At 36.5% G+C, this 26160-nt stretch overlaps 1 protein-coding gene across 5 annotated transcripts in view; it reads right to left on the reverse strand.

Annotated features, from left to right (window-relative positions):
- Positions 1-26160, reverse strand: part of ADK (adenosine kinase) — a 290826-nt gene that overhangs the window by 20356 nt on the left and 244310 nt on the right. For all 5 annotated transcript variants that reach the window (XM_074830614.1, XM_074830613.1, XM_074830615.1 and 2 more), the window contains one exon: positions 21300-21414. In XM_074830614.1, coding sequence (XP_074686715.1) covers positions 21300-21414 — 115 coding nt within the window. The remainder of the gene's footprint in view (positions 1-21299; positions 21415-26160) is intronic.

The following is a 26160-nucleotide window of genomic DNA, read 5'->3' on the forward strand; positions in this document are numbered from 1 at the left end:
TAAAACAATGAACAAAGTGATAACTCTGTTGAAGACACATTGTAATAAACTAATCTGCTTCCTTCCCAAGTGTGCATGGGCACACACAGATGTTCTATGTTAAATACACAGTAGACACTTGCATATGCATACAAATGTATGTGTTTGGGCACAGAGAGTGAATAATGCACAGACACTGTATTTCGAATGCTGTTAATGGGGCTTGGCATCAAATAAGACTCCATTCAAGCAAAGTAACAAGTGAAAGTTCTCACCATCATCTTTCTCCTTTATTTTCCTCCTCTGTCTTGATTTCTTTCCTCAGCTCCCTCTAGTACTTGCAGGTAAGTATTGCAATATAAGCTCTTATTCTATTCTTTCTGCAGTAAATGTAACTAACTGAATTAGTCTAAAACCCCAAATACATCAAGGAATTAATCTGGTATGAGAACAATCTTTTTTTTCCTGATCACAGTTTTCTCTCTCTACCTGGGTCATACATTCTGTCTCTACAAATTTATGTATTTTCAAGAGGAGCAATAATATCATATTTTGAAGTACTGAAGCTTCAGAAGGAGACAGCATGGCTTTGGAGCACATACTACATTATAAAGATACTACCATCTGCACATATCCAATAGGCAAATCATCTTTCTTTAACCTTAGGAGAACTTGTACTAGCATAGTAGAGTCTACTAAACTATAGTTAACAATAATACATACTGAAAGATACAACAAAATAGTGAGGGTTTTTTTCTTTCCTTCACAATAGATGAAGTCAGTTAAAATTAAAGCCGCCATTAAATTACCTTCCCACGTCTGTGTAATAGCATAAAAATAGCTAACATCTCTCACTGATCTGTGTATTGTAACAATTAGGCACAACAGGGTGAATTAAGATGAAGCAGAAGTCTCCATTCTGAATACCGTTGTTTTTGTGACTTTAATGTTGCTTTAACTTCATTTTTGTGTGTGATCTATTATGTCATAGAACTCCAAAATCCATCATAGTGAACACAGAGACACCTTGGCTAAGTGCACTGGTCACCAGTGGCCTTGCTTTTTGAAGTCAGTTCCAATTTCATTTATCATGCTGAGAGCTTATGAAATAAAGAATAATTACGTAAGTGAAGTCCAAGTGCTACTCCTCTGGGCATAAAATCCAGTGTTCTATTTTTAAGCAACAAATATCTTCTATGGTAAACACCCTGGGATACAACACATTCTGCTTGGATATAATTTCCTGGAAGTCCATAATTGTGAGTGCAAATTGCAATAAGGTGTCTATAATTAGGGAAGTTTTAGCAATAAGCATTAATGAAATTAACATTTCAGGACTTTGATTCAACTCTCAATGATTTTACATTAGTGAGGAACTCAACTGGTTTAGAATGATATAGAAATAATAAAAATCAAACATTAATGTGGTGATTTCATAGACTGAAGACAAAATTCACAGATAAATCAGAAGGAATCAGCTCATTGGTAAATTTAGTTAGTGTTAATTTGTTGCATTATGTACATAAAGATATGCAATCTATCTATTTTCCTCAGGCAAAAATATGTGCTCGCATATCTAGCTTAGGATATTTTTGTAGGTAAAACAGTCTGGAGTGATAATAATTGGAGAGCAATATTAACTGAAAAAACAGTGCTCCTTCCATTCTAATACATTTAAGCTCCCAAATGAACACAAGTCTATTTCATGATGTTAACTGAAACAATCAAACTCTGATGATAGCTACAAAAACTACAGGTCTGTCTTTAAACCAAATTAGAATCACAGACTACACGTCTACTCTTAGTACAGTAATAAACACCAGCAAGCAATCATTACATCCAATTAGGCTGAGTACTTTCCTTAACTGGGTCATTTACCAGTCTCTCTTGCTCTTAAAAGTAGATTAAATGTGTAAACTTACATTTAATTACCTGTAACAGAACTCTTATGGGCAACATGTTGGAGTGTCCTTAATTTTGTTTTAAAATAAAATAAAAGGAGGCAGGGAGCCCTAAAATATATACAAAATCATCTAGCTATTTCCTTAAATCATCTTTTGATCCGTGGGCTGGTAGTGGTAGTACAGATGCTTACAAGATGGAGACACATTCAGGTTTCTTTTGTGAGCTTTAACTTGTAAAAAAAGGAACAACTGTGAAACAGAATACTGTCCCATCTCCTTCCCCACCTCCATCCTCTCTAATTTTCTTTAGATCAGGGGCCAAAAACAGATAAAAAGAAAGGAGGGGGAAAAAAAAAGAGACAGGAAGAACTTAATAGAACATAGAAACCTGAACTCAAAACCTATAAATGTCTCTGGGCAGCTATAAGGTAAGAAGCAATGAGAAAAGTTTTTGAAACAAGCCCATGTCAGTCAGGATGATTCTGAGCTCTTCTCTGTGGAAGGTAGAATCCAGAAGCCTACAGGCTCTAAGTCTCTGCACCTCCTTCAGCACATTAATACGTCTTTAAAAATCATTAGCATAACAACACTTTCTCCTGTTTTCTCTACGGTAAAAAATGCTGTTGTTGCTGTACTTCACACAAAGATACCTCACTTGATAACATAAATGAAATAGATACCCCAAGTCTCCCACTGTAGCAGCACAGCACTGTCCCAAGTTAAAAGGTAATGTGGGGCAGGGCACTGTGTGCTGAACCCCCAGTTAGAAATCCTTAAGACTTCCAAGTGATGATGTATTTCAAACCTGGCAGTGCTGATTCACCCTGTCATTTCTAAGCAAACAGAATGAGATCCTGCATTTTCAGGCTGGGACTTTCAGATAGCTGTACTGGATGAACACTCCACCCCCCCGGCACTTTCTGTGTGCATGTTAAGTTTGCCTTGTTTTGCATGCCAACATCTCCTCTCTTCTCCATCTACTTCTGTGCATTGTTTGGCCTGGTGCTGTAGCTATGCAGGGTGTGTCAGAAAAATAAGGAATTTATTTGTGCAAGTCAATGGAGTTAAACAGTATAACAAGCGAGATGCAAGTCAGCCACATGTTTTGGGATCTTTCTAATCAAATATTTTAATAATATGCAACAAATGATGCTGTGTTCTAATGAATTCAACATGTAGCAAAGAAAACTTTATAACTAGTAATCTAGAAGAAGTTAAGCCTTTATTGCTATAACAATGTTACCCTAAAGAAGTTATAGAGCAGTTGTAATTTATAATGTATTTATATGTCTATGGTATGATACAATTAATACAAATATTAATTTATTTCTGTAGTAAAAGACCCAAGTGGTGCAATTGGGCTAAAATTCTCAGCTTGCTAGGCAAAAGTAAGTTCATATTGCTGTGTTGGCCAGGGCGCAAAGTACTGTCCCTCAGAGGCAGCTAGTTCATTCTCAGTAGAAGCAGAGAAAGAAATATGATGCCAAAGACTTTGAATCTTCTGTGGCCCTACTCATGGTCCTGTAGATATCTGCAGGGGAAATGACAGTGTGCAGACCCCACTTTCCCTCTCTCCTAGGAAGTAAAGTTAATCCAAAGATGCTCAGTGAGACTTGTCGTTCCTTTATAGCTCTCCTCAGACATACGGATTGTCCCATTATCTAGTTAAGAGTATTTTCATTCAGAAGTCATATTCATAGCATCTCACTGAAGTGTGATTCATAGGGTTAGAGTTAATAGGGGAAAGAAGGTTCCTCCAAAGGAACTTGTACACTCATACACATCAACTATTAGCCATGATGTAAAATTAAACACTATTTTTGCACTCAGCATATATCCTCTGAACCTACGTCTGATTCTGTCTGCACTCCTGTTAATTCAACACCACTTCTTTGAAATAACTCTTGATTTATACCAGCATGAGATCAGACTCAGAACTCTGTATCCAGTTACAATTGTAAAAAATGTAACAGCATCAACTAATGACTCATGAATAGCTTCTATAAGCCCAAATGTGTTTTGTTTACTTTATAGAAGGTGTGGAAGCCACTTAAACATCAGTATTTTCTGTATCATCACTGCCAGTGCCATGAGTTGAAGCTCTACTTTACTTCTGATATTAAATAATTCTTTGTTTGCACAAGTAAACAAAACACTGTGGCTGTGTGTAAAAGACAGGGAAGCAAGAGGTCAGCAGAAAGTACTAGTTTTGCTTCAGTTTGGTGCTAATATAACATTTTTTATATATATATATATGTATGCATACATATATGGAAAAACTGCTCTAAAGAGCAAGCCGCTGAATTTTTCTGGCATGTGTCACAATGTTTAAGGTTTAGAATGGCAGTGAACTCTGTTGAAAAAGCCTTTCCGAGCACACAAGAGTACTGCCATTTGCCCGCTAGGCACAGATTTCAGAGGGAGCAGAAACTGCACCCACTAAACTGCCAGAAAATGCACTCCTCTAACTCAGCATGGCTGCTGAAGACATAAGATAGTGTTCAAACCTAAATCCCTTCCCTGTGATCTCTGTCCGGACTATGAAAGGGGTTGAGGACTCAGAAAGGGCAAAGGGTGTGAAGTCATAAGCACAAAATCAAGAAGAGGTTCTGCAGAGGTTTCACCGATACAACACAATGACTGTTTTGGAATTCCTATGAAGAGCTCAGATCAAAATCAGTCCTGAAGACAGAAGAGATGGGTTACAATAAATGAAACTGATTAATTGTATGATCTTATGTAGAGCATGCTCTACTGAAGCAAGCGTAGCCACAACCGTGAAAGTACAGGGTGACACAAAAACAGATCTGGCCTTGGATATTAACAAATACAAATATCTCTTTCTGTACTATAAATCCTACATGTATTGGTTTGTCCACTGTACATCTTATCTCATCCTTACATGTAAAAAACCAGGACATCCCTCCCACCAACTACTATTTTTTGAGACGTATATGTGAATGGGAAATAGAAACAAATCTGTTTCTAGTCATAAATAGGTAGCTAAAGAATTGAAAACACACACAAATGATGACAGTTGAAATGTCCATGTCTAATGTAAAGAATACATCACACATGTACGTGCGAGTTACACTGACACATATGTTCTAGCTCACACATGCTCTTCAACCTTCTGAAACTTGAGGCCTATGCAAAAATGAGTCATCTTTCAGCTCAGAAAGCAGACTGTGCACTTCACTGACTGTTTGCACTGACCCACACACTAGAAAGAATGCATGTATGTTTGTATTCCATTTCATGTTTTTCTACAGACATATTTTAAACCATTGCATAGCTGGACCATCAAAACACTTCCTATGGGAGAAATTTCTGACAAATATCAACCTATAATCAGGTCAAAGCTTATCAGGGCATTGGCTACAAAAAAACCCCAAAACAAAACCAGAGAAAACCACATTATAATTTCATTTTGAGCATGACAAAAACTGCATTATGCCTCACATTTTTTATACATGAAGCATATTGCCCTAGCAGGGCAAACACACCTGTCAAAACTTGCAAGCTTTCTTAGCTATACCTCAGTTTCAGAGTGGTGAACACAGAAATCACATCATTTAAATAAATGCCATGTTACATGACAGCTTTGTTTATGCTACATGATAATCTGAGAAGCATGGGTTGTCAGTGGAGGCAGCAATGGGCCCAAGGCACTTCTATTTTACTTGAGCATCAGTAAGACTGAAAAGAGAAGGAGTGAGCATTAGGTCACTACAGAGAAGTTCTGAAGGAGCTTTTTCTTCTGGGAGAATTTATATTTAGTTTCATAAATAAAATCAGTCCATCGGAATGAAAGAGACAGCCTTCCCTAAAAACATTACTAAAAATAAGTTAATGTGTATATATATTTCTCCTTTAAAAAAAATAATTGGATATGAGTTAGATATTGCTGAGGTAGATATACCATAGAAATTCTACAACACTGTCTTTAAATATTCAAATTACATGTAGAAATTTCAATTTTTCATCCTTTTAACTCAGAGTTCAGCTCTAGAACTTTTACAATTATCCCTTCCTTCTCATGCTGTATTTGTAAATTCTGTGTTGCCTACAATTAAGATCTCCCTAGACTACTTATTTATTTTTGAAAAATGAAACATGCTTGTTAAATGAATTTTCTCAGGATTTTGCAGGTTTTAAAGCTATTAGAAGATGTCATTGCAGTGGAGGCTGAAATTTGTTCTAATCTCAATGGCAAAATATTTTGCTCTTAAAATGCCAGTTAAAAACAGAGCAACTCCACTGTTTTTAATGGAACTTTTTAAACATTATGCCACTCTAGAAAGATAATTTGGCCCAAAATGAAGTTCATTTTTCCCCTACATTACTTGCAGATAATTTCTTAGACAATTAAATACCCCAAACTATGATCTCTGTAATATACTTCTAAATGATCAGTTTTAAAAGTATTACATTGTGGTAAGCAGGACAGTCAATCTACCACCTTTTAAAATAATGTCACATACATTTTAATGTGAATTATGCAATGCTGAATTTATACAATTATTAACTACATAGTGAATTAAATTAATCTGGTTACAGTTATTATAATAGCAGTTTTGACAAATGCTTTCCAGCAAGAGCTCTTGAATCATGTTTGTGTAATAAGCCCTTTAAAGCATGGCAGTAGCATATAGGCACTCATAAAGGTAACACAACAGGCTTTACAGTGCATGCACTGTCATTTAAAGTAAACCCCAACGCTATAAAAACAGCGTGCTTGACAAAAACAAAATAACTAACCTAGCAGACAAATTAAAAATTTCCAGCCTCTATCTCTGTGGAACCTTGTCAAACCCCTACCATTGCCTGTTGCTCTCAGTTACTTTTCTTTAACATTTTATTTCTGTAGTATTAAATTGCTGAATCATTCAGTTTTAAGTTATTTTAACCTAAAAACCAAAGTAACACATTGATTTTCTTTTTAGAAGCAATAAAACATTTTAAAATTAATCAAACTTTAGTTGGTATGTATAGCCAAGTTCAACTTGTGATCTTTTAAACCTAATTTGTATTCTTGTACTGTCAAGGTGACCACCAAGATATGTATTAGAATTAAAAAAAAGAAAAAGGTTCTTGCTCTGAAGAGTTTGCAATCTGAAAAGCAAGGTTGGTAAGCAAGCAAACTGGTATGTATAAATAAAATGTGGACACTCTGATAATTAAGTTATGAAAAGTTATGAAGAAAGGCAAGAAGCAGATACCGCTTTAAAAAACAGATAGATATGCAGGAGGAAACTCTGGTTAGCCTACAGAGTGATATCATTTGACCTGTAACTTAAAAATGTGGAAAAAAAAAATTGGAAAATGCCTGTTACTTGTTCCTTGTAGAACCATTTCAGTATGAAACATATACTTAATGGTTATTTAGACATACTGCGCCTGCTTTTTTCCCATCTTTTCCTAGAGTAAATAAACACAGATTTTAAAAAAAATTAAGACTTTCAATTTAACATTTTGAAGAAAACCTTTCCTTTTTTTATAGAAACAAAATTATCTTCTGTAACTCTCAACTTGACAAACTTATACTTGTACCAAACTTTTACTCATCTTTGCTGCTTATGGGCTTTTCATTCACTCTGTTTCCCCCCATCCTTGCCAGTTGATTAGAGAAATGACTGAGGTGTCTACTGGTGGCCCGGAGACTGATTGTAGCCAGCAACCCTAGCACAATTTTGAATTTTATGCTAACAAAAACTTAGAAGATTTCATTCTTTTTTTCATATAAATACAAATCTGATCCAATAGCTGCTACTCAGCAGCAGCAGAGGTGGGAGCAGAGGGTGCCAGGAAGGAACAAAGCTGCTTGGGAGCAGACTAATGTTTGGAGCAGGTTTTTGTGCTGAATGCTCTTGTCAAACTTGACCTTTGAGCCTGTATTGTTTTACTCACCCAGTCTCTTCTTTCCTTTTTCTTATTTTATTAAATGCCTGTACATTTTGCATGTTCAGGCTGAAATCGGAAGAGTGGTACTTCCTTTCTGTAGCTCCAACCTTTTATGAGTAAGCCTCCACTTCCCTGTTAACCAAAACCAGGGAATCCACCAGTGCTCGCAGTCTCCAAGGAGAGGAGGGCTGTCACTCCCCATAAATTTATCCGATTCCAGCAAAGGGTGTGCTCCAAGGCTAGCCTATCCCTAGCAGTTTGTCTTGGCCTTGAAGAACCAAACCTTGTTTACCTTTATCATTAATTTCAAACATATTTTAATTTTTCTATTTATTTCCCTAAGCCATTTGAGATTACAGCTTCACATGCTCTCATCTCCTAGACCAGGGCAGTGACTCCTCCAGAAGCCAACACACAATAGATATTCAGTACAAACATCTAACAGGCTTTACTCTGTTCCTCCAAATATCCGTTTTGGTTGCACACACAAAGACCACTTTATGGTTTCTGTATTCTACTTTTCACAACAAAACAACTGTGACTTGATTTTTGAAATGTTTAAGTTGTCTAGTTAAGCAGGAAATCCCAAAACAATCTTTAGTTTTTTTACATGTGGTTTTAGCCAAATATAAAAATGTCAGTGCAAAAAGCAGATACTTATATTCCATGATGCACCAGAGATTAAAAGAAAATTGCATATTTAGCATTCTACTAACTACAGTGTTCAACTGCTCACAAATGGATCTTCATATTTTTGTAGTAATTTACAGCGTGCAATAGGTATTGTAATCTAATCCACCACCATTGCATAATTTTTGACCAACTTGCTGTTGATAAATAATGCAAGTATTAGGTTATTAAATTTTTTACAATTAAGTCACTAAGAAAGCTGTTTATTGCCTTCCGTTATACCCTCTGTTAATAAGATCGTTGTTGCAGATGTTCATGTATGCTGCATTGATGTTTAATGGTGCATGATGCTCTAGGTGGTTCCCATAACCTTGCTTTGTCTACTATGAGCTGACTCAATTGATATGATAATAGAGAAAAGAGGTCTGAAACAAGCTGGGCTGTACTGGCACAATTTGCATAACCTTTAAATTTGCCATCATTTGATAGCCAACTGCTCCTAAAAATTCTTATTCAGTTGTCAGCAACAACAATATACTGTACAATCAGCATTCTGCAATTGGACAGGTGGGGAGGAAAGAGAGGGCATACATAGTTTATTGCACTTTCATATTCTATCAGGAAATGTACTTATTATCAAATTTATAAAGCCAACAATTTGGAATAAAGTTCTGCAGTTTCGTTTGTGATCAATTGCTATTTAGCCACAATGCATGGCCTGGCATGTTTTCAGGTTCACAGTACAATATCACAGTGTCGGATTACAAGGGACATAAATATTTGGTTCCACAGACTCCTCTCTGATTTAGTTTTGACTGCTAATCACTGGGGCAGGCAGAGGAATCAGGATGGATTAGGAGGGCGGTGGGGGGCACAGAGTAGCAGACTACAGCAACCAAAATCAACATAAACAGCCTTGCAAACTTTAAATCTGGTTTCAGAGGACTCTCTGTATTCTTTTTTAAATAAACATTATTATTGTATCATTCAGTAAGTATAGCCAAAACCTAAAAATATAGAAACAGTTCATGTTTACTGTAGTGACTAAATCTGCTGTCTGTATATACTTTAAGTCAGTTCTGCTTTCTTTACTGACTTTATTATTCATAACAAAGAAAACAGCAACGGTGAAAGTAAGCTGGAGTCTACTTTCATTCAAACGGGATCAACTACACAAATGTTATTTTTGTGGTATCCAGAGGTTTATATCTAAACTGCCATTTCATATTCTATATTATGCTCAGGTGTCTCAAGGATAGGTCATTGGTATATGAGTAATGTGCACAGCCTACTTTTGAGATACAGCATTTAAACAATTTTCACTTTGCTTTATCTGTAAAACCCACTGCGGAAATCACTGAGCCAAACGGATCATAAAATCTCACAATTCGCCTTTTTGACAATTAACCATTTTTGGGAACTCCAGTTAACCTTCACCCTGCCTCCCCCTGCAATGTTAACTCTAGGTGTTTTGTCATCTTACACAAAATGAATCCTAAATCCCCAAAGTCAGGTGAAGCAGGACCCATTCAAACCTCCCCTTTGTCCACTTTTTCCACTAGGCAGGATCTCTGCTCTGTCCCTCCTGGACTTAAGGATTTGTCTTCCATTCAGCCACCTATTTCCCACAACTTCTATTGCCTGCAACTGGATGCTATAGCAGAGAAACTTCTAATCAAAGGGTCAGTTCCTGCAGTTAATTTTCATCCACACATTCTACTCTCCTTCCATTCTGTGCAATTACTTTATTGTGAGTATTTCAGCAGGTGAAGAGTAGAGGCTTGGAAATGTAGGTTCCATCATTTAAACTTTTCTACAATGTTCATTCAACTGTAATCACAAGATGGGAAATAAAATCTCTAAATTAAAGATGATAGGCTATCAGAGTCTGTAGGGCACCTTCTGAGTAGAGATTCTGCTGTTCAAACTCCTGTGATGATTTGTTATGAAGTGAACTGCTGCCTAATAAAAAAAGGCTAATGCTGCCAAAATAATAGAAAAAAAGATCTTCTACAGAAGATATTCTGCCTAGGTACCAGTGGTCAAAGGGTCCAGTTCTTTATGCACCTCATTTGTAACAGACAACAAAGAAGGTATGTTAAGATAAAATGTGTTATCAAAACTTTCAGCATACATAAAGTTCACTTTTTGTATAACCTCTAGGTAGACTACAAAACTTGAATTGGAGATTGCAGACAAGGTACAGTACACAAAAAGACACAAAGATCTGTATAAACCATTAATATTCATGACTGTTTTAAGTTCTCCATGGCCATAATCGATATCCAATGAAGTTAATGAGATCTTTCCATTGATTTCAAAAGACACTGGGTTGAGCCTTAGAGACAATAATACCACATTCTCTGCAAGTACTCCTGCTGATAACATACTTTGATAAGTTGCTACCCTCCCATCCAGAATTTCATTAATGAACAAAAGATGCGTTATCTTACTACAAACTGGTTTTGCAAAATGAGAAATATACTATTATAAAACTCAATATGGGTCATTTAATATCTTTAATTGAAGAGCAGTCAAGGCCACAGTAGATACTTGTGATGTTAATACCAATGAGATCCATAAATAAGACAATTGCTATTTATTTAGGAAGGAATTGAAAGAAAAGCCTTAATGTGTTATCCTCCCAAAAGGTTGAGATTTTGTTTTGTTTTAACTTTGAGCCTCTAGAAAATGGTACTTCAAACTCTTAAGTCTTCTAACACATCTAAGCCCATCCAATAGATTTAATCACTGATAAGTAGAGTTATAAGTTCAAACTGGCCTTGACCTTGGGCAGTATGACATTATCTGAAAACCATTAATGGTCTGAAACTAAAGGAAAAGCTCATTAATAAAAGCAAAACCGTACAAAGGTACAAAGGCAAAAAAAAAAAGGAAAAAAAAAAGAAAAAAAAAGAAGTTTTATTAAAAGTATTGATCGTGACCTAGGGCACTACAGACATTGATCTTCCCATACCTCCACAGGAAAAAAAAAGTTAAGCCAACAAATTATTGATCTATTATGAAACCTGCTGAACAAGCCATACATTTAATTTCTTACAATGAAAAATCTAAATTACACCAAATTAGGGTAAAGTGAAAATATATTTCTTAAAAATTATTGATAAAAAATTACTTTGTGAATAATTTCATAAAATAGCCACCCTGTTAGTATGATTTGAACCTAAGTGTTAGGAGGTGAGAAGCCTATGCACTGTAAACCTTTAAAGCATGGGTTTCGGATTTCAACTCATTAAAGCATATGCTTTTAAGGAGAAACGGGTAGCGTCCAATACTGAATATTGCAGCAACACAGAATGCATATATAGAAAAGGACAATGCTGAACTTTGAACTTAATGCATAAAGTTAATTAAAAGTTTATAGGATAATTATTTTACATGAAACAGAATACTGTAGTTTTGGATTTTCTTCAGTTTGTTCAAAAAGTCAGAAAGACATATTTAGACTGACATAACATTGTAGCTGCAAAAACAGTTACTTAAAAACTAAAAGTCACCAGAATTTCATGTTTGGTGTACATGGAGAGGGGTAGGTGTCATTTTCAGAAAATGGGATAACCTTGACAAAGTTGCATCAATTACATGTACATGTGAAAAGCACAAATTGAATTTGGAAGGCTGTCATTAGTTCCAGTGCTTCCCAATTACTGAATGACTGATTCTGCTGTCTCACCATTTAGTATAGTTCTATGATAAAATCAGTGGTTTTCAGCATATGTCAAAGTGATCGTCTCCCTTCTGATAGCACATTCATGGCTCTGTCCCCTTATTCTTTGCTCTTTGCTTTGCAGACATAATTCTATAATATCACCAGCCAATCCTGGAACAACTTTGCTTCCAACTTTGCAACTACAGTCTTTGTTGCTAGATGGAAGTTCAAAATAAAAAATCATGTTTTATGCCTCGGAGTGAGGTTCCACAGATACTTCAGCCACTGTAGTCTGCAGATACTATAGCCTCATCCTTGTCTGCTCCTACTGCAAATGCTGCATCATCTCCTCCCATGCTGGCACTAGCACTTGTCTGGACCCTACAATGAGCTGGGTTGAGAGAGCTCAATACCTCACCAGGGTAGGTTTCTGCCAGCCTGTGCAGGCTGTTGAACTGGTTCCCCGTGCAGTCGGAGAAGTGCTGGCAGGGTGGGGGAAAAGTAGGGCATGGAAATGTGTGTCCTAGGAAGAGCCAGTGATTTCTGACTTTTCTATCAGTTTAAAACTACCAGGGATCCAAGTGTCAGTCTCTTGTGCTCTGAGGACTACGTAGCCATAGAATGAATAAGGTGAATCTTTATTCCTTCCAAGACTGCCCAGAACAGTAGGGGACTGCCTTGGTAACCAGAAAGCTTAATTACTAGAATTCTGTCTTTTCAGGATTTCTGGTAGGTAGTTCTGTTGCTTCATGGTTTGAGCAAACAGAATTATGTGCCAATGTAATTTTTTCTGTACAAACCACCTCAGAACTCACTCAGGTCACCAGTAAAATGGTACCAGTTTTAACATGTTACAGCCATGTATACAGGAGGCATCAGAAATTTACGATAAATTAATTCTATGTGGAGGCTGTAACTGAGGAATAATATCACATGGAAGGCCTAATTTCTCAAAAAAAAAAAAAAAAGCTACAGTGTACTAAGATACTTTCCTTAACAAGAATGTCCATGTAGGATTTAATGGCATCTGAATCAGTATCTTACTGTAAATTTATCTAACTTTGCTCTCCAGAGTCAAGCAAGACAGGCCTCAGGTGGTTTAAGAGGTGGCCTTATTGAAATCCCCCTGCCTAAGTCCAGTCTTGAAGTTAACTGCATACCTGTTTATGGGTAGCACCTCCCCATTTCTGAGGGGAAGCTCTTCAGTGCAGTGTGTGTGCCATCTTCTTGTGATACATTTTAGACTCATTTGGGTTAGTAAAAACAAAAGTTGAGCATGAAGAATTGCAAAAGTGTCTTACACCAATGGGCTATAAAATTCTTTGTCAATCAGCATAAAAAAGGTGCACATACAAAAAACAATTCTAGCTTTAAACACACAATGATGGGCTCTAAACCACCTATTACCACACCATAAAGAAAATTTGAAGTTATAACAGATAATTCTATGAAAATGTCAGATCAATCATCAGTGGCAGCCAGAAAAGCAAATAAAATGTTAGGAATTATTAAGAGAGGAATACAGAACAAAGGAAATAACAAAATTAAACCAATTTGTAAACTTCTCAGGCACTTGCAAGTTGAACATTCTGGTCCCCCATTCACAAAGAACATAGCAGACCTGAAAAAAGGTGCAGTGAAGGGTGGCCTGGGTGTCAGAATTACAGAGCAAACAAAGAACAAGTAAACAGAATGGGAGAAGAGCCTGGAAAAAAGACCAGTGACAGGGAGATAAGCAAGAATTCTGTGAAATCAAAAGTAACAAGGCATTGCCTATGGAATGATTATGAACTGGCCATGCAATATAAGCAGCAGGATATAGTCAGTGAGATTCTCAAGTGGATGAATCCAAACAAATAAGAGGACGTATTTCCTTACATATCAGAGAGTCTGTAACACTCATTTTCACAAGACATTATGTACAGTAAAATCCTATTTTGGACTATTGAGCACAAAGGCAACATCTCTAGTTCAGAAATTCCCAAGCTACAGATCACTGGAAGCTAGGAGAGTGTAACATGGAAGTATCACTATAGATTTGTTCTGGTTTCATCCACCTTTACAGGCACCCACTACTGTACACTGTTGCAGATACCACATTAGACATACCTTTGATCTGCCCCAGTCCTGCTCCCACTCTTTCACTCTATATTGCCTCTCCAGCACCATATAATTTCTACTGCCTAAGCAGTGGATTTGTATATTAACAGTTATGCCTCCAAGAATCCTTTTTAGAATTATGGTACAAAAACTGACTTCCTAAATCTATGTATTTGTATCTTGGAAACAAATATAGAAATTCTTCTGTGTAAGAGGAAATACTGCCTAGTCCTAAGGAATGGGATAGGGGCCTATATTTATTGTCCTTCAACAAACATGCATTTTTCACAGCTTAAAGGGGTAATTTTTCTTCAGAATGCCGGAATGTAAATTCACTGTAGCACCTGAAATTCAAGCTAGGTTTAATAAGAGGCACAGTTTTGCCTTGAAAATTCCTTATTTCTAGTGATTGCACATGAAAAGGGGATTTCCCAGCTTCTGGACTAAACTGGTGTGTTAATGCATTAGACTAGAAAGGACATCCTTTTCTTAAATCAATATGAAATTACTGAAACATACACACACATTACTTACATACATATATCTATTTACATATATGTATATGCATTTTTTGAGATGCAACAGTCAATACGCTTTTAAGTCCAGTCAAGAGACCAGTATCGGAACTTAGGTTTCAATAATGTGTTTCAGCTGTCTAATAAAATGCTCAGATCGCCTCTCCCCCACAGCATGAAAGCATGAATGGTCTCAGTTACAAAAAGGTATTACCAGCTTTGTTACTCATTAATCCCTATCAACAAATGTTCATTATTAATTTAGGTTTTGTGGTTTCCTAAGTCACAACTAAACTAAAAATAATTTTATTGGGCTTCCTGGCTCATTTGTTATGCCAATAGCAGACTAAAATTTCCTTTTTTCCTAAATCCATTTTTGTTCTTTAAACTTTTTATTTGTGAATATAAATGGATAGGGAAGAGTGAAAGTGTGCAATACTGTGAAAAAGAGAGCACACTGTAATATAACCCAACTACTATTTCCCCAGGTCCAAGACACTACTCTTGTTTGTGTAAACACATAAGAAAGGCTGGCTGATAAAAAGAGCTAGTCAAGGTTTTCCTGTCTGGAAGGCTAAGCATGAAAGCTGTGAGTAAGGAAAAAAATAACTTTTTCTTGCTTCTTAGAGGAGAACACACAATACTCAGTAACTTCCAGAAAGAGAAGCTGCAAACAGGCCCACCATAAAATGTCAGCAGTGTCAATAGTAATAAATACTTCTATGTTTTATAGATAGTCTTACAAGCTAACTTGCTGGTGTATGATTGCAGCACAACCTGACAAGCAAAACCTACTGACCTCTGTTTAGAGTAAGTTGTATGCTTTAACATCAGGCCTTTTTATTCCCCCGAAAAGCATACAGCACCACGCCATTATGATTTAAGAACTCCCTAGTTTCCACAATTTTGACAACCCTTCTAAAACAAATGGTTTAAAAACTCTCCTAAAATATTTAAGATCTAACATATCCTTACAAAGTAAAAGAAGCTTCATCATTCATAAAAACATACTATCCATACCTTTGTTATTTTAATTTAGATCAGGTTTTGGTTCTATCCAAACACAGAAACTTTTAATTTATGAACATATCTGCATATGTTCATACCTTAAGAACAGTTGTACTGGATGACACCAACACCCATTTAGCTCAGTATCTATCCTGTTTCAGATAATAGGTAGAGGCAAATGCCTAGTACTACTCCAACAACAAAAGCTTAGTAGGCTGGCTCTAAAATTTGGTAATGTTGCAAGTTTTATGGCAACATATTAATGTAGCTACACTGCACATGCTGTTTAATTTATGAATAGATTAAATAACAATAATAACAAGTAGAAATTCAGTATGACCTATATTCAGTGGTAGGTGCACTAAGAAATTTTTAAGATGGACCCTTCTCATTTTACCACATTTGCCAGCACTGCTAATACATTTCCTGAAATATCTCAAGTGATGTACCCCAAAAACTGAAGAAGATGTAAGTGGTTAATAGCCCCAACTGAGGTGGCTTTAATGCTTGAATCCTTAAAAAAAATCCATTTTTACTGCCATATTCTAACAAATGAGGTTATTACAAATGTGCCCATAACAGAGGTGGTCTTGCAAACATTGGGGGGAAAAAAGAATGGAAAATTCTATGTTCACGTATGAACATGCCAGATTTCATCATTCATAACTTGAAAAATGCTGGAGTGATTTTCTTTAAATTTGGATTGTTTTTCTTTCCTCTATTAAAGCTATAAAACAAGCCAAGTTTAAAGTTTGTAGCTTCAGCTGTTTTTGAATTATGCAAATATTTCAATATAAAAGTATGTTTTTCCATTGCTGAACTGATTTTGCTCAGACTTTCCAAAGATTTCCCTTTGGGCCAAGACCAGTCATAAAATGTATCTGACCAAAAGCAATTTTTTAAAAATGTTATGAGCAACTCTGTAAAAGGGATAGCTTTCACAGCATTTGATTCTGACAAATGTTATAGCACACATATAGATGTGACATATATGTTCTTGCCAGAGCTTGTGATTTTTGGTGCATTTCTTAAAAGCTCCAGCTGCTGAAATCAGAAGATTCCATGTGTTCATTAACTCTCCTCGCTTTCCCTGCATATGTATTTTTTGTGGTTACAGAAAACAGTATTGAAACATAAAATGAATGTATCCCATTAGCTCAGGAACCTTCAGTCAAATCCAGAATCTCAGGCCTGGGAAGAGGGATATGATGGAACAAGGCTGCTGTAGTGGGATCAGTCTTGATAGTAATTTCCAGTATGGACAAGGAGCATCCACACAAGGAATCAACCCAATACTGTACCTCAAATAAATTTTTCTGGTAAGCAAGTCCACAGAGCTTATTTTCAGTTATCAGTACCTTTTCCAAACCATAATCCTCTGTACTGAAATGTTTTGTCACAGGTGTCTCTCACAGGCTATTTTTTTTTTCAAGAGAGTTTTATCAAAATTCAGTCATGTTGGGGACTGATGCTAGAGAAAATTACAATGTTTTTGTCAATGCTAATTCTTAGGGTCACTGAGAAGATCCAATGCCTTCAAGTTCTTCAGTAAAAAGATAAAATCTGACATAATAAAAAAATGCACCTCAGGTTGCCCAGAGAGGTTGTAAATGCCCCATCCTTGGAAACATTCAAGGTCAGGCTGGACGGGGCTTTGAGCAACATGATCTAGTTGAAGATTTCCCTGCTGGACTAGATGACCTTTAACAGTCCCTTCCAACCCAAACCATTCTATGATTCTATGACATTAAGAGGAAAACTTCAGACAACGATCATTTGCACATGCTCTGTGGAGTCTTATTAGAAGTTGACAGTTAATTTAGTCAACATTTCATCTGCCACAGCTCCTGTGTGCCAATTCTAAACACTCCTTTCCTTCCCTATAAAACACACTGATCACACTCAGCTTGAATTTGAGCTTGCCTCTTCCTTGCAATTATTCCTACTGACAGACAACAGGAAGGGAGGGGAGAGAAAAGGGGCCTTGGGGCTGAAGTACTGTGATGGAGAAGATACGAACAGACAGGAGAAAGACCCAGTGTGCTCCATGATAAAGAGATAGAAATTTTTCCTCTGAAACCACAAATAATTCAGACAGAGAAAGGGGACTGACAAATGGAAATGGCTTAGATTGGGATTGCTGATGCAGTTACTGCTTCTCACCGTTTTCATGATCTGCTCCAGTTGCATGGACCTCTAAGATGCTTGTCAAATCCATGCCTGAGTGCCTACAGCTTGTGGTCAGTTTGAGGTGGAGCTATCAGTGGTTTTGGTGGGCATTAAACCAATGCTGTGTAAACTGCTGCAATTCGTAAGATGACTAAACATCTTTGCGGTACAGCTAGGCCAGATTTTTGGAGGAATTAGATGTTTTAGCTGTCTCAGTCTAAGCTCTCTCCCTTGTCTATAAGAGTTATATTCTCAGAACTTTTTGGTCAATCTTTCTTTCCTTTTGGTAACAAACTGTGCCTTTCTGCCCTACGCTCTACTCATCAAATACCTGTCGATTCTTCCATTCTCTGGAATGTCCAGGAATCAACAACTGTTTCCTCAGTCCTCTCCACATGTAACGATTAGCTGTATCTGGCCTTCTTCATCCCACCAAGAAAAAAAGAAAAAATGGAAATTCCACATCTATTTTCTAGCACCTGTAATTCTGTGCCCTTTCACAAATGAGCTGGCAACCTGCAACAACCCCTTTTATCCATTTTATTTCCCCTCCTTCCAGCCAGAGCTGTATCAATGTGCATCTCCTTATTACTTCCATTACCTGATCCCCCATTCAGCCTACACATAACCCACTGAAGACGTGCACTCCTCCTCTCATAACCCAGCCCCTCTCATCCTAGTCCCATGGCTGCCTTGTCCTGGACAGTACGCAGAGGCTTTGACCGAGGAAAAAGAGCTCTGTTAAGGATGCTCTTACAGCCTCAGTGTTGCCTATCTCATCTTGCCATGCATGGGCAGGAGCAAGGCAAAGAAGGGGGCAGGGGAAGGCATCCAGCTGTGTCTCTTCACAGAATGCAGCCTAACCCAAGCCATTCAACTTCTACTCCCCATGGCTCCCAGTAATGCTGCTCCACGCTGCTGCCAGAGAGCAGAGACCTTTCCATGGGGAAAATGGGGAAGGGGAGGAGGAACAAAAGGTGGAAAACCCACAATGGCCAAATTCACCTTGGAGTCTTACCCTTGCACCTGTAAGCTCCAGCTCCATCCTGTGCTCTTTCGGACAAACTAAGTCCATTGGAATATGTAATCTGCCCAACAGCTGATGAAGGATGGTTAAAGGCAGTAGTAGAAGGGAAGAAAGAGTAGTGACCTTTGCCTGGACACTGATCTCCTCTGGTTGAGTCACTACTGACAGAAACATCTCCCAGCTAATAAACATGTTGCTATTATTATTATCCTGGACAAAATATAAAGCAGAAGGTACCAACAACCATATCCAAATCTATAGCTGACTGTGCAAATACTATTTTAATCTAGCCACAAACTCTTTGAGACTATAATGTTTCCTCAGAAAGGCAGGATAAATAGCTACACACAGCCTGCTTTTTCAAAAAATGTACTCCTCTTCTGTGCATTAGAAAAAGTAAATGAATTTTATACTGGTAACTACGCCTAAATGCAGTAATTCTTCCAAATATAATTTAGAAACTTTTTACACTTTCCACTGCAGGTTTCAAAGCCCAACTAGACCTAATTAGTGTTGAAATAAGTGTGTTAGCAGTACTCTATGCCATTCTGTGGTATTATCATATGCTAAATCAAGGGACACATTTTCCTTCTTTCATTATTATTTTAATGTGAGGAGGTGGGAAAAAGATGATCCACACCAAAGGAAGGAAAAAGGGGGAAAACAATAACAAATTGGTATCTCTTTCAAGAATTGCCCCACAGGCCAAACATTTTTATGTTCTTAATCATTATTAAATGACTTAACATGACACACAGAGCCTGGCGAATGATTGCATCCTGACATGAGAACGAATTACAAATGAAATGAAAGATCAAGCTGTATTAGAGGACTGCCTCTGGGAAATGAAAATCTTTAATTCTCTTTTATTATTGACATTTATTTGGCTGCCATGAATAACAACATAGCAAAGAGATTCAGCTATGCTTGTGCACTGAATAGCTTATCCCACGGCTCAAAACTGCCTTAACATTTATCATGTTTGCTTTTGTAGCTGACACCATTGCATACACTCTCTATCCATCTTGCATTTATCATGTATATAAAGTGCATTCTCTAATTTAAGTTCATTTCATAGCAAACAAACAACTAAGATTAGCAAGTGTCAGTCGTCAAATAAGCTCCCAGTTGTAAAAATATCAAAGAAGGGATTAATGGATTTGTTAACAACTCCAGTTTGAAGAATAAAATAAGTACACAGTGAAAATGAAATAAGAGCACAGGAGGGTTACATATAAGATTTAGATTTACTACCATTATTACTAGCTCATCTATAAAAACATTTGTATACTGCTATTTTTCAGTCAAAAGTACAATACTCAGGTGCAGTGCCTCCATATGGGCCATTCATGTAATGCAGTAACTTCCTGGAAGCAACACTTCCACCATTATTCAGTGAGATACACATACCCAACTCTCAATGACTGCTTTCTATTTGCTTTAAACCACTTTGTAGCTAACAAAATAGGGGAAGAAGCAAACTACTGGAGAAATCATTCAAACTGCTGCTAAGAATGATCTATATAGCAGTGACATACCTACTTAGTGCCTAGCCCTGCAGCCACAGTCTGAAGCCAATTCTGATTTTGAGGCAAATATCGTGTGAGTAAGCACCAGTCCCTCAGGTGCAAAGCTTCCTCAACCTCACTTGGTTTCCAAAGAAGGAATTCAGCCCTGACTAATAACTTACCTTGTGAAGGAATGAACGACTAAAATGGCTTGCCACAGCACATGTTTTTAATAGCTTTATTTAGTCTAGAAGCATAGGTGGACAGAATTAAAGAGACTGTCAAAAGGTAGGCAGTCATGTTTATAATGCTTAAATCTGTGCGTCGTACATCATCAATTTAGACAGCACAAACTACTTGTATCCCTGCTAAAACACCTTTTTCCCGCATACTCCTTTGAGAATAGAAGAGCAGACGGCTGAGAAAAGCTAAAGTGAGACTTTCTGCTCAAAGCAAAAAAGCCTGGAAATTCACTTAGTACTGGATTTCACTTCCTCCTCTTCACAAATGTTTAAATATACTATACTGTTGCACAGCTGTTCTCAGCAGGCATAGTGTGTTCTTGTTTGCAGCAAAGATGGCTACACAGATAAAATCTCAAGTCAAAAATCTGAGTAAAACCAACTGGATCAATTATTTTAGATCTATGCTATAAAAAAAGAACTTAAGATGTTCAGAACTAAATTCTCAGACATTCTTGTGAAATATTAACTTAAATTCTGAATCTTAAAACAATTGAAAGCATAACAGATGAGAAACACGGGCTAACATCAAAAGGCAAACGCTCTGACTACCATTTAACAGTTATAATTTGTAAAACCACAACTTGTAATTGATTAACTAGAATATTTACTGTGAGCAACAACAGAAATTTCAAAAATGTACCTGTAGCCATTACAGTGTCATCTTTCCCTTGGGTAAAAACTACGATTCGTTGCCTTTTAGTGTTCACCTTTGGCAGGGCTTGTGTCTTCCGGGCTATCTCTTTAATGTCTTCAGTCTATTAACAGAGAGAAAGAAAATTCTTGTTACCAGCATACTAGAGTGGTGAAAGATTAGACTTTATTAGCAGATCAAAGATTTATTTTCTTATGGCTAGGTATAAAATAGACTTTATTATCATCAGAGGAAGATTTTTAAAGGGAGGAATACTTAATTCTCCTAAGGGTTTATGTAGTACTATGAGACCATTGTTTTTAATCTTGATAATGATAGTTCAGGTATTCCAATTGCTGCAAAACTGCAAAGCTGACAAAGGAATTACAGAGCATTTTCTAATGAGCAATTAGTGGGTTTCTTTGCTGCTGACTGGATTCTAACCTTACCTGTCATAAAATTAAAAATAAAATTGGTAAGAGAATACTTTGGATAAACTCTGAGCCTGACTTTCATCCAATTTAGCCAGGTTTTATAGTACTATAATCCCTCTGATTTCAGCAGGATTACAAATACTGTTTCTCTAACGTCCCTACAGCAACTGAACTCAGCAAGTAAACTGACTGTACACTATGGCACCTTAGAGGGTGTGGAGCCCAGGTGAATATGCTCTGTGCTCACTAGCTGGTTGCCTAATTGAGATGCAGGGAAGCAAAGGGTTAAAGGTACACTCCATGGGGCACAGAACATCTCTGATTTTCTGAAGTAAGGCTAAGCTGCAAAAATTTCAGGAATCTTTGCTTTAAAGGACTTTGTATACCATAATGCACGTAGCTAGGAACAGAGAAACTGGCATACTGAACCAAACCTCTCATCCATTCAATGTCTTTGACAGCAACAAGTTTGAAACGTTTAATTTGATGCAAGAAACTCTAACAGCACAACTTGTCATTAGATTATTATCCTTCTTAATCTCATAGTTGCCTTATGATCTGAAACACCAGGATTTAAATCTCTGATTTACTTAGTTTTCAATGTAATCTAAATATAGGTACTCCAGTTATTTGTATAAGCATCAAATCCTTTTATAAAGCTATGTGGGAAGCTTTTGTTCTCAGATTTATCTCAAGTCAGCAAGTTCTACAAATTAATTTTGGTATATGTAAACCTATTTCTTGCCATAATTTATATTTTTTTCTTTTACTTTTTTAACATTAGGAAGAGTAAGAAAGACTATAATTATTCTCTGTGCTACTTACTTTGTACCACTTTATTCATATCAGTGTTAAAGGACACCAGACTTTTTTTCCCAGTTTGCTCTTGCGTACAAGAGACTGTAGTGAAACATAGCTGATTTGGTGAGGGCCTAGCATTGAATATATGAAAACATAACAATACTTTCTTCATTGTTTTGTGTCCTGTTCATTATGAATCTCAACTCATTTTTTAACACAATTACATAATGAATAAGAGTTCATTTATAAAGCTGTTCGGAGTGGTTTCAAGTAATTTCCCAGAGTTGTTACAATTAATTTATATTACTAATAAATTGACTTTCATTTTTCAAAATCAGCATATAGTGTTATTTTGAAATCCAGGTACAGTATGTGCCATTTTGACTCTAGCTGCTGATTTTAACAAAAGATTGATCATTTTTCATCAGCAGGTCAGTTAAACACTTCAAGAACTGTATACCCTTCAGTCCTGGTTACTTGTTGATTTTAGATAATCATGTTGATCTTCAAGTACTTCATGTTTCTTATGGACAGAGAATATGCCTGGGTTATGTACTTACCAGTATCTATTGATGTGAAAATTATCTAGCTCTTCTGCAATACTCTTAGCCTCCCTTTAATTTTTACCCCAGCTCTGGTAGCCAGTGAGCCCACTGATTCATACACATTTGCTAAACATGGAAATAAAATCCCCTTACTTATTGGCCTCTTTACATCTTTTTAAAATTCTCTCATATCTTTCATTTCCATATACTACACTCTCATTTGTGTTATTTCTTCCCTCCTCCTGCTTAGACTATTAACATCACTTTTAGAAGGCAACATCCTCCACCACAGAAGAAAGAGAAGGATCTTGAACCCCTCTGTGTGAACTGAGGATGGTGAACAGGGGCCATCTTACCCCTAATTCTCAAAAGGCAAGGAGTCCCTTAAAGACGCTAGATGAAAAAAAAATGAAATTGCTGCTCTTCTGTTTTGAAATGTTTTTTTAAGACATTTGTGAATAGCAGGTATCAGCTGGTGGCACAAGCTGTTGCAAAGGGGGGTGTATGGAGAACCACAGGCCTCCAGCTTGGTAATATGTAGGATTCTGAAGGTTCACCTAAATTCTGAACTATTTTAGGCCTTGATAATTAAGAGATCCATGAACTAGAAAATGCAATAAAGCATCATGGAGATCAAAGGAAAGAGGAGAGAGGTGTTTAGTTTTTGCTAAGTGGGAAGTGGCTACTAGGGACTTTATTAAGCGCATTTACAGTGGAGCAAAGCAGGCACAGAAATCAGAGCTTGAAGATATTTGTGCTATGTATTTACATGCACTTTGTATTTTAAAAGGAAAATGAGGAAGTTATAATAGAAGAAAATGGCACAATCAAGAGATGATTTCTTCAGTTTAAGAAAGAATAAAGATGAACTTATATGAGGGAAAGAGGACCCTGAGGAAAAAGATTAGTGAAGAATGATGGTAAAGGATGAAATAAAGTAGACAGTGAAAGTAAAAAGCACATATGTTTTTGGGAAGAATTAAATATATAATCGGCATGTAACAGTAGAAGGAAGGTATTTAGGGGAAAAAAGGCAATTTTTTAAAACGCAGAAATTTCAAAACAGAGTGGTTTGGAGACTTGTGTCTGATTGCAGACTTTAAAAGTAACTGAATAGCATCTTCTGTGAGAATTAACTTGGCCATTTTAGCCAAAATCACTTTCTATACTAAATTTTTTTCAAAGGAAGAGAATAAAATATATATATACATAATATATATAGCTTATATAGTGACAGAGCTGCAACCTCAGTGTTGGCTTTAACTTTTCCACAATATATTGGAAAAAAACCCACCTTACCATTATGTTGTACTTTGAATGTACAAGTGTGACATTTTATAATATGTGAATATTTACAGCTTAAGACTGCAGAGGTACTATGCTCCTCATTTCATTGTCAGGCAAACATCATTAAATGTTGTCATCTATTTCTGCTCAGAATATACACAATATTTTCAAATAGCTGAAATGAATAATATTTGTTTTGCACTGACTCATACTTGCATACTTATTGAGAGTTTCTTATACATCCTGTATCTACAGACATGGCTGAGTGGTAAGACTGTACCGGTTTGTGGTCCTAAAGCCTCTATAACATGTCCCATATTCCCAGGATACTCACACATATCCAATTATATACTTGAATCTTATTTAACAAAGCTAACATACAAATCTCACAAAAGCATGATTTGCCTATTGATGCTGCACCTGAAAAGCCTTGCATGTGGCATTCATTCCAGCAAGTAAGTGGAATATATGCATGTCAAGAAAGTAAATCGGATATCCCAGGATCAGATAGAGGTATGTGAAAAACTGCATACAGTTAAAACTGCTAGTCAAACTGTCTTCTGATCTTTGCCTCTGAACAGATACACTACAGCTGGGACTACCATCACCCTGACCTAAACAGGCATAAATCCATTGAAAACAGTGGACCTGTGCAGAGTACCTCATCAACTTGGAAGACCTAAATCTGGTCCAGGGTACCAAAACTCTCTAATTTGGTTACCCAACCAGTACATACCTAGGAGGAGACCTCTGTCTCTAACAGGAGAAATTATTTTGCATGGCAGCTGCTACTAACCCCTTAGATACCAACTGTTCCATTCATGTCATTTTACTTCTTGGGTTGACAGATAGAATTGAACCCTAAGTTTTATGTTAAAGTAGGATTTTGTTTTCACAATTCCTACATAGAATAAACAGCAAGTTACCATTTTGTAAAAACAAAACCTCATAAACCTTTTTCCTGGCAATTTTGTACTTGAAACCTATTATAAACATCCAGTTAAAATATACTGACAACCATTCTACCACTTCAAGGGGAACCAAGTCTAAGAGCTTCCCTGGGATAAAAATTGTGACTATTGTAATGGATTACTGAGATGACTGCAACATGCAATTAGGATGAAGCAGTGTCTTCACAGACAGTGAATTTACTATTTATTTAATAGTTTTAAAATGTCAGAGAACATGAAATTCACAAAAAAGGAAACACTGATGCACTCCAGGAAGAGACTGCATCAGAAGTAATGTTCTACTTCTGATAATTACAGATAAGTGTTGGTCAGGAGATAAAATGAAGGAAATAATGGTCTTCAAATATCGTGATTGATTTTACAAAAATACCTTGTATTTTAGCAAAGTACAGTTGAAAACTAACTCTTGGTAAGGTGAAACATAAAAATAAAATTCCTTTGAACGTGGTTTCTCTTACAAAGAAAAAAACAGATTTGTGTCACGGAAGTGTTTTCTACTGCCTATGACAAGATTTTATTTCTTCAGAAAAGGTGTATTTTTTCCTGAAGTTGACTTGATTTTACTTCTTTTTTTTTTTTTTTTTTTCCCCAAAATTGTTTCAGATATACTTAACTCAATCCATGTTTAAAAGATGCATTTAGTCCACATAAACTCTTGAAATTACTGGGAGGTAGAAAAGCAGAAGATTAAAAACAACCCAGTCACAACTGATTCTCTATGCTAAAAGATTTCTGATTACTTTTGTAAAAACATAAAATTCTTTCCAGGCTGCAATTCAAATTCAGCAACCAGCAACTTTTCATCGTTTCTATGATCAATATTCTCTTGATT

Source organism: Strix aluco, chromosome 7 (assembly GCF_031877795.1).
Source record: "Strix aluco isolate bStrAlu1 chromosome 7, bStrAlu1.hap1, whole genome shotgun sequence".
NCBI lineage: Eukaryota > Metazoa > Chordata > Aves > Strigiformes > Strigidae > Strix > Strix aluco.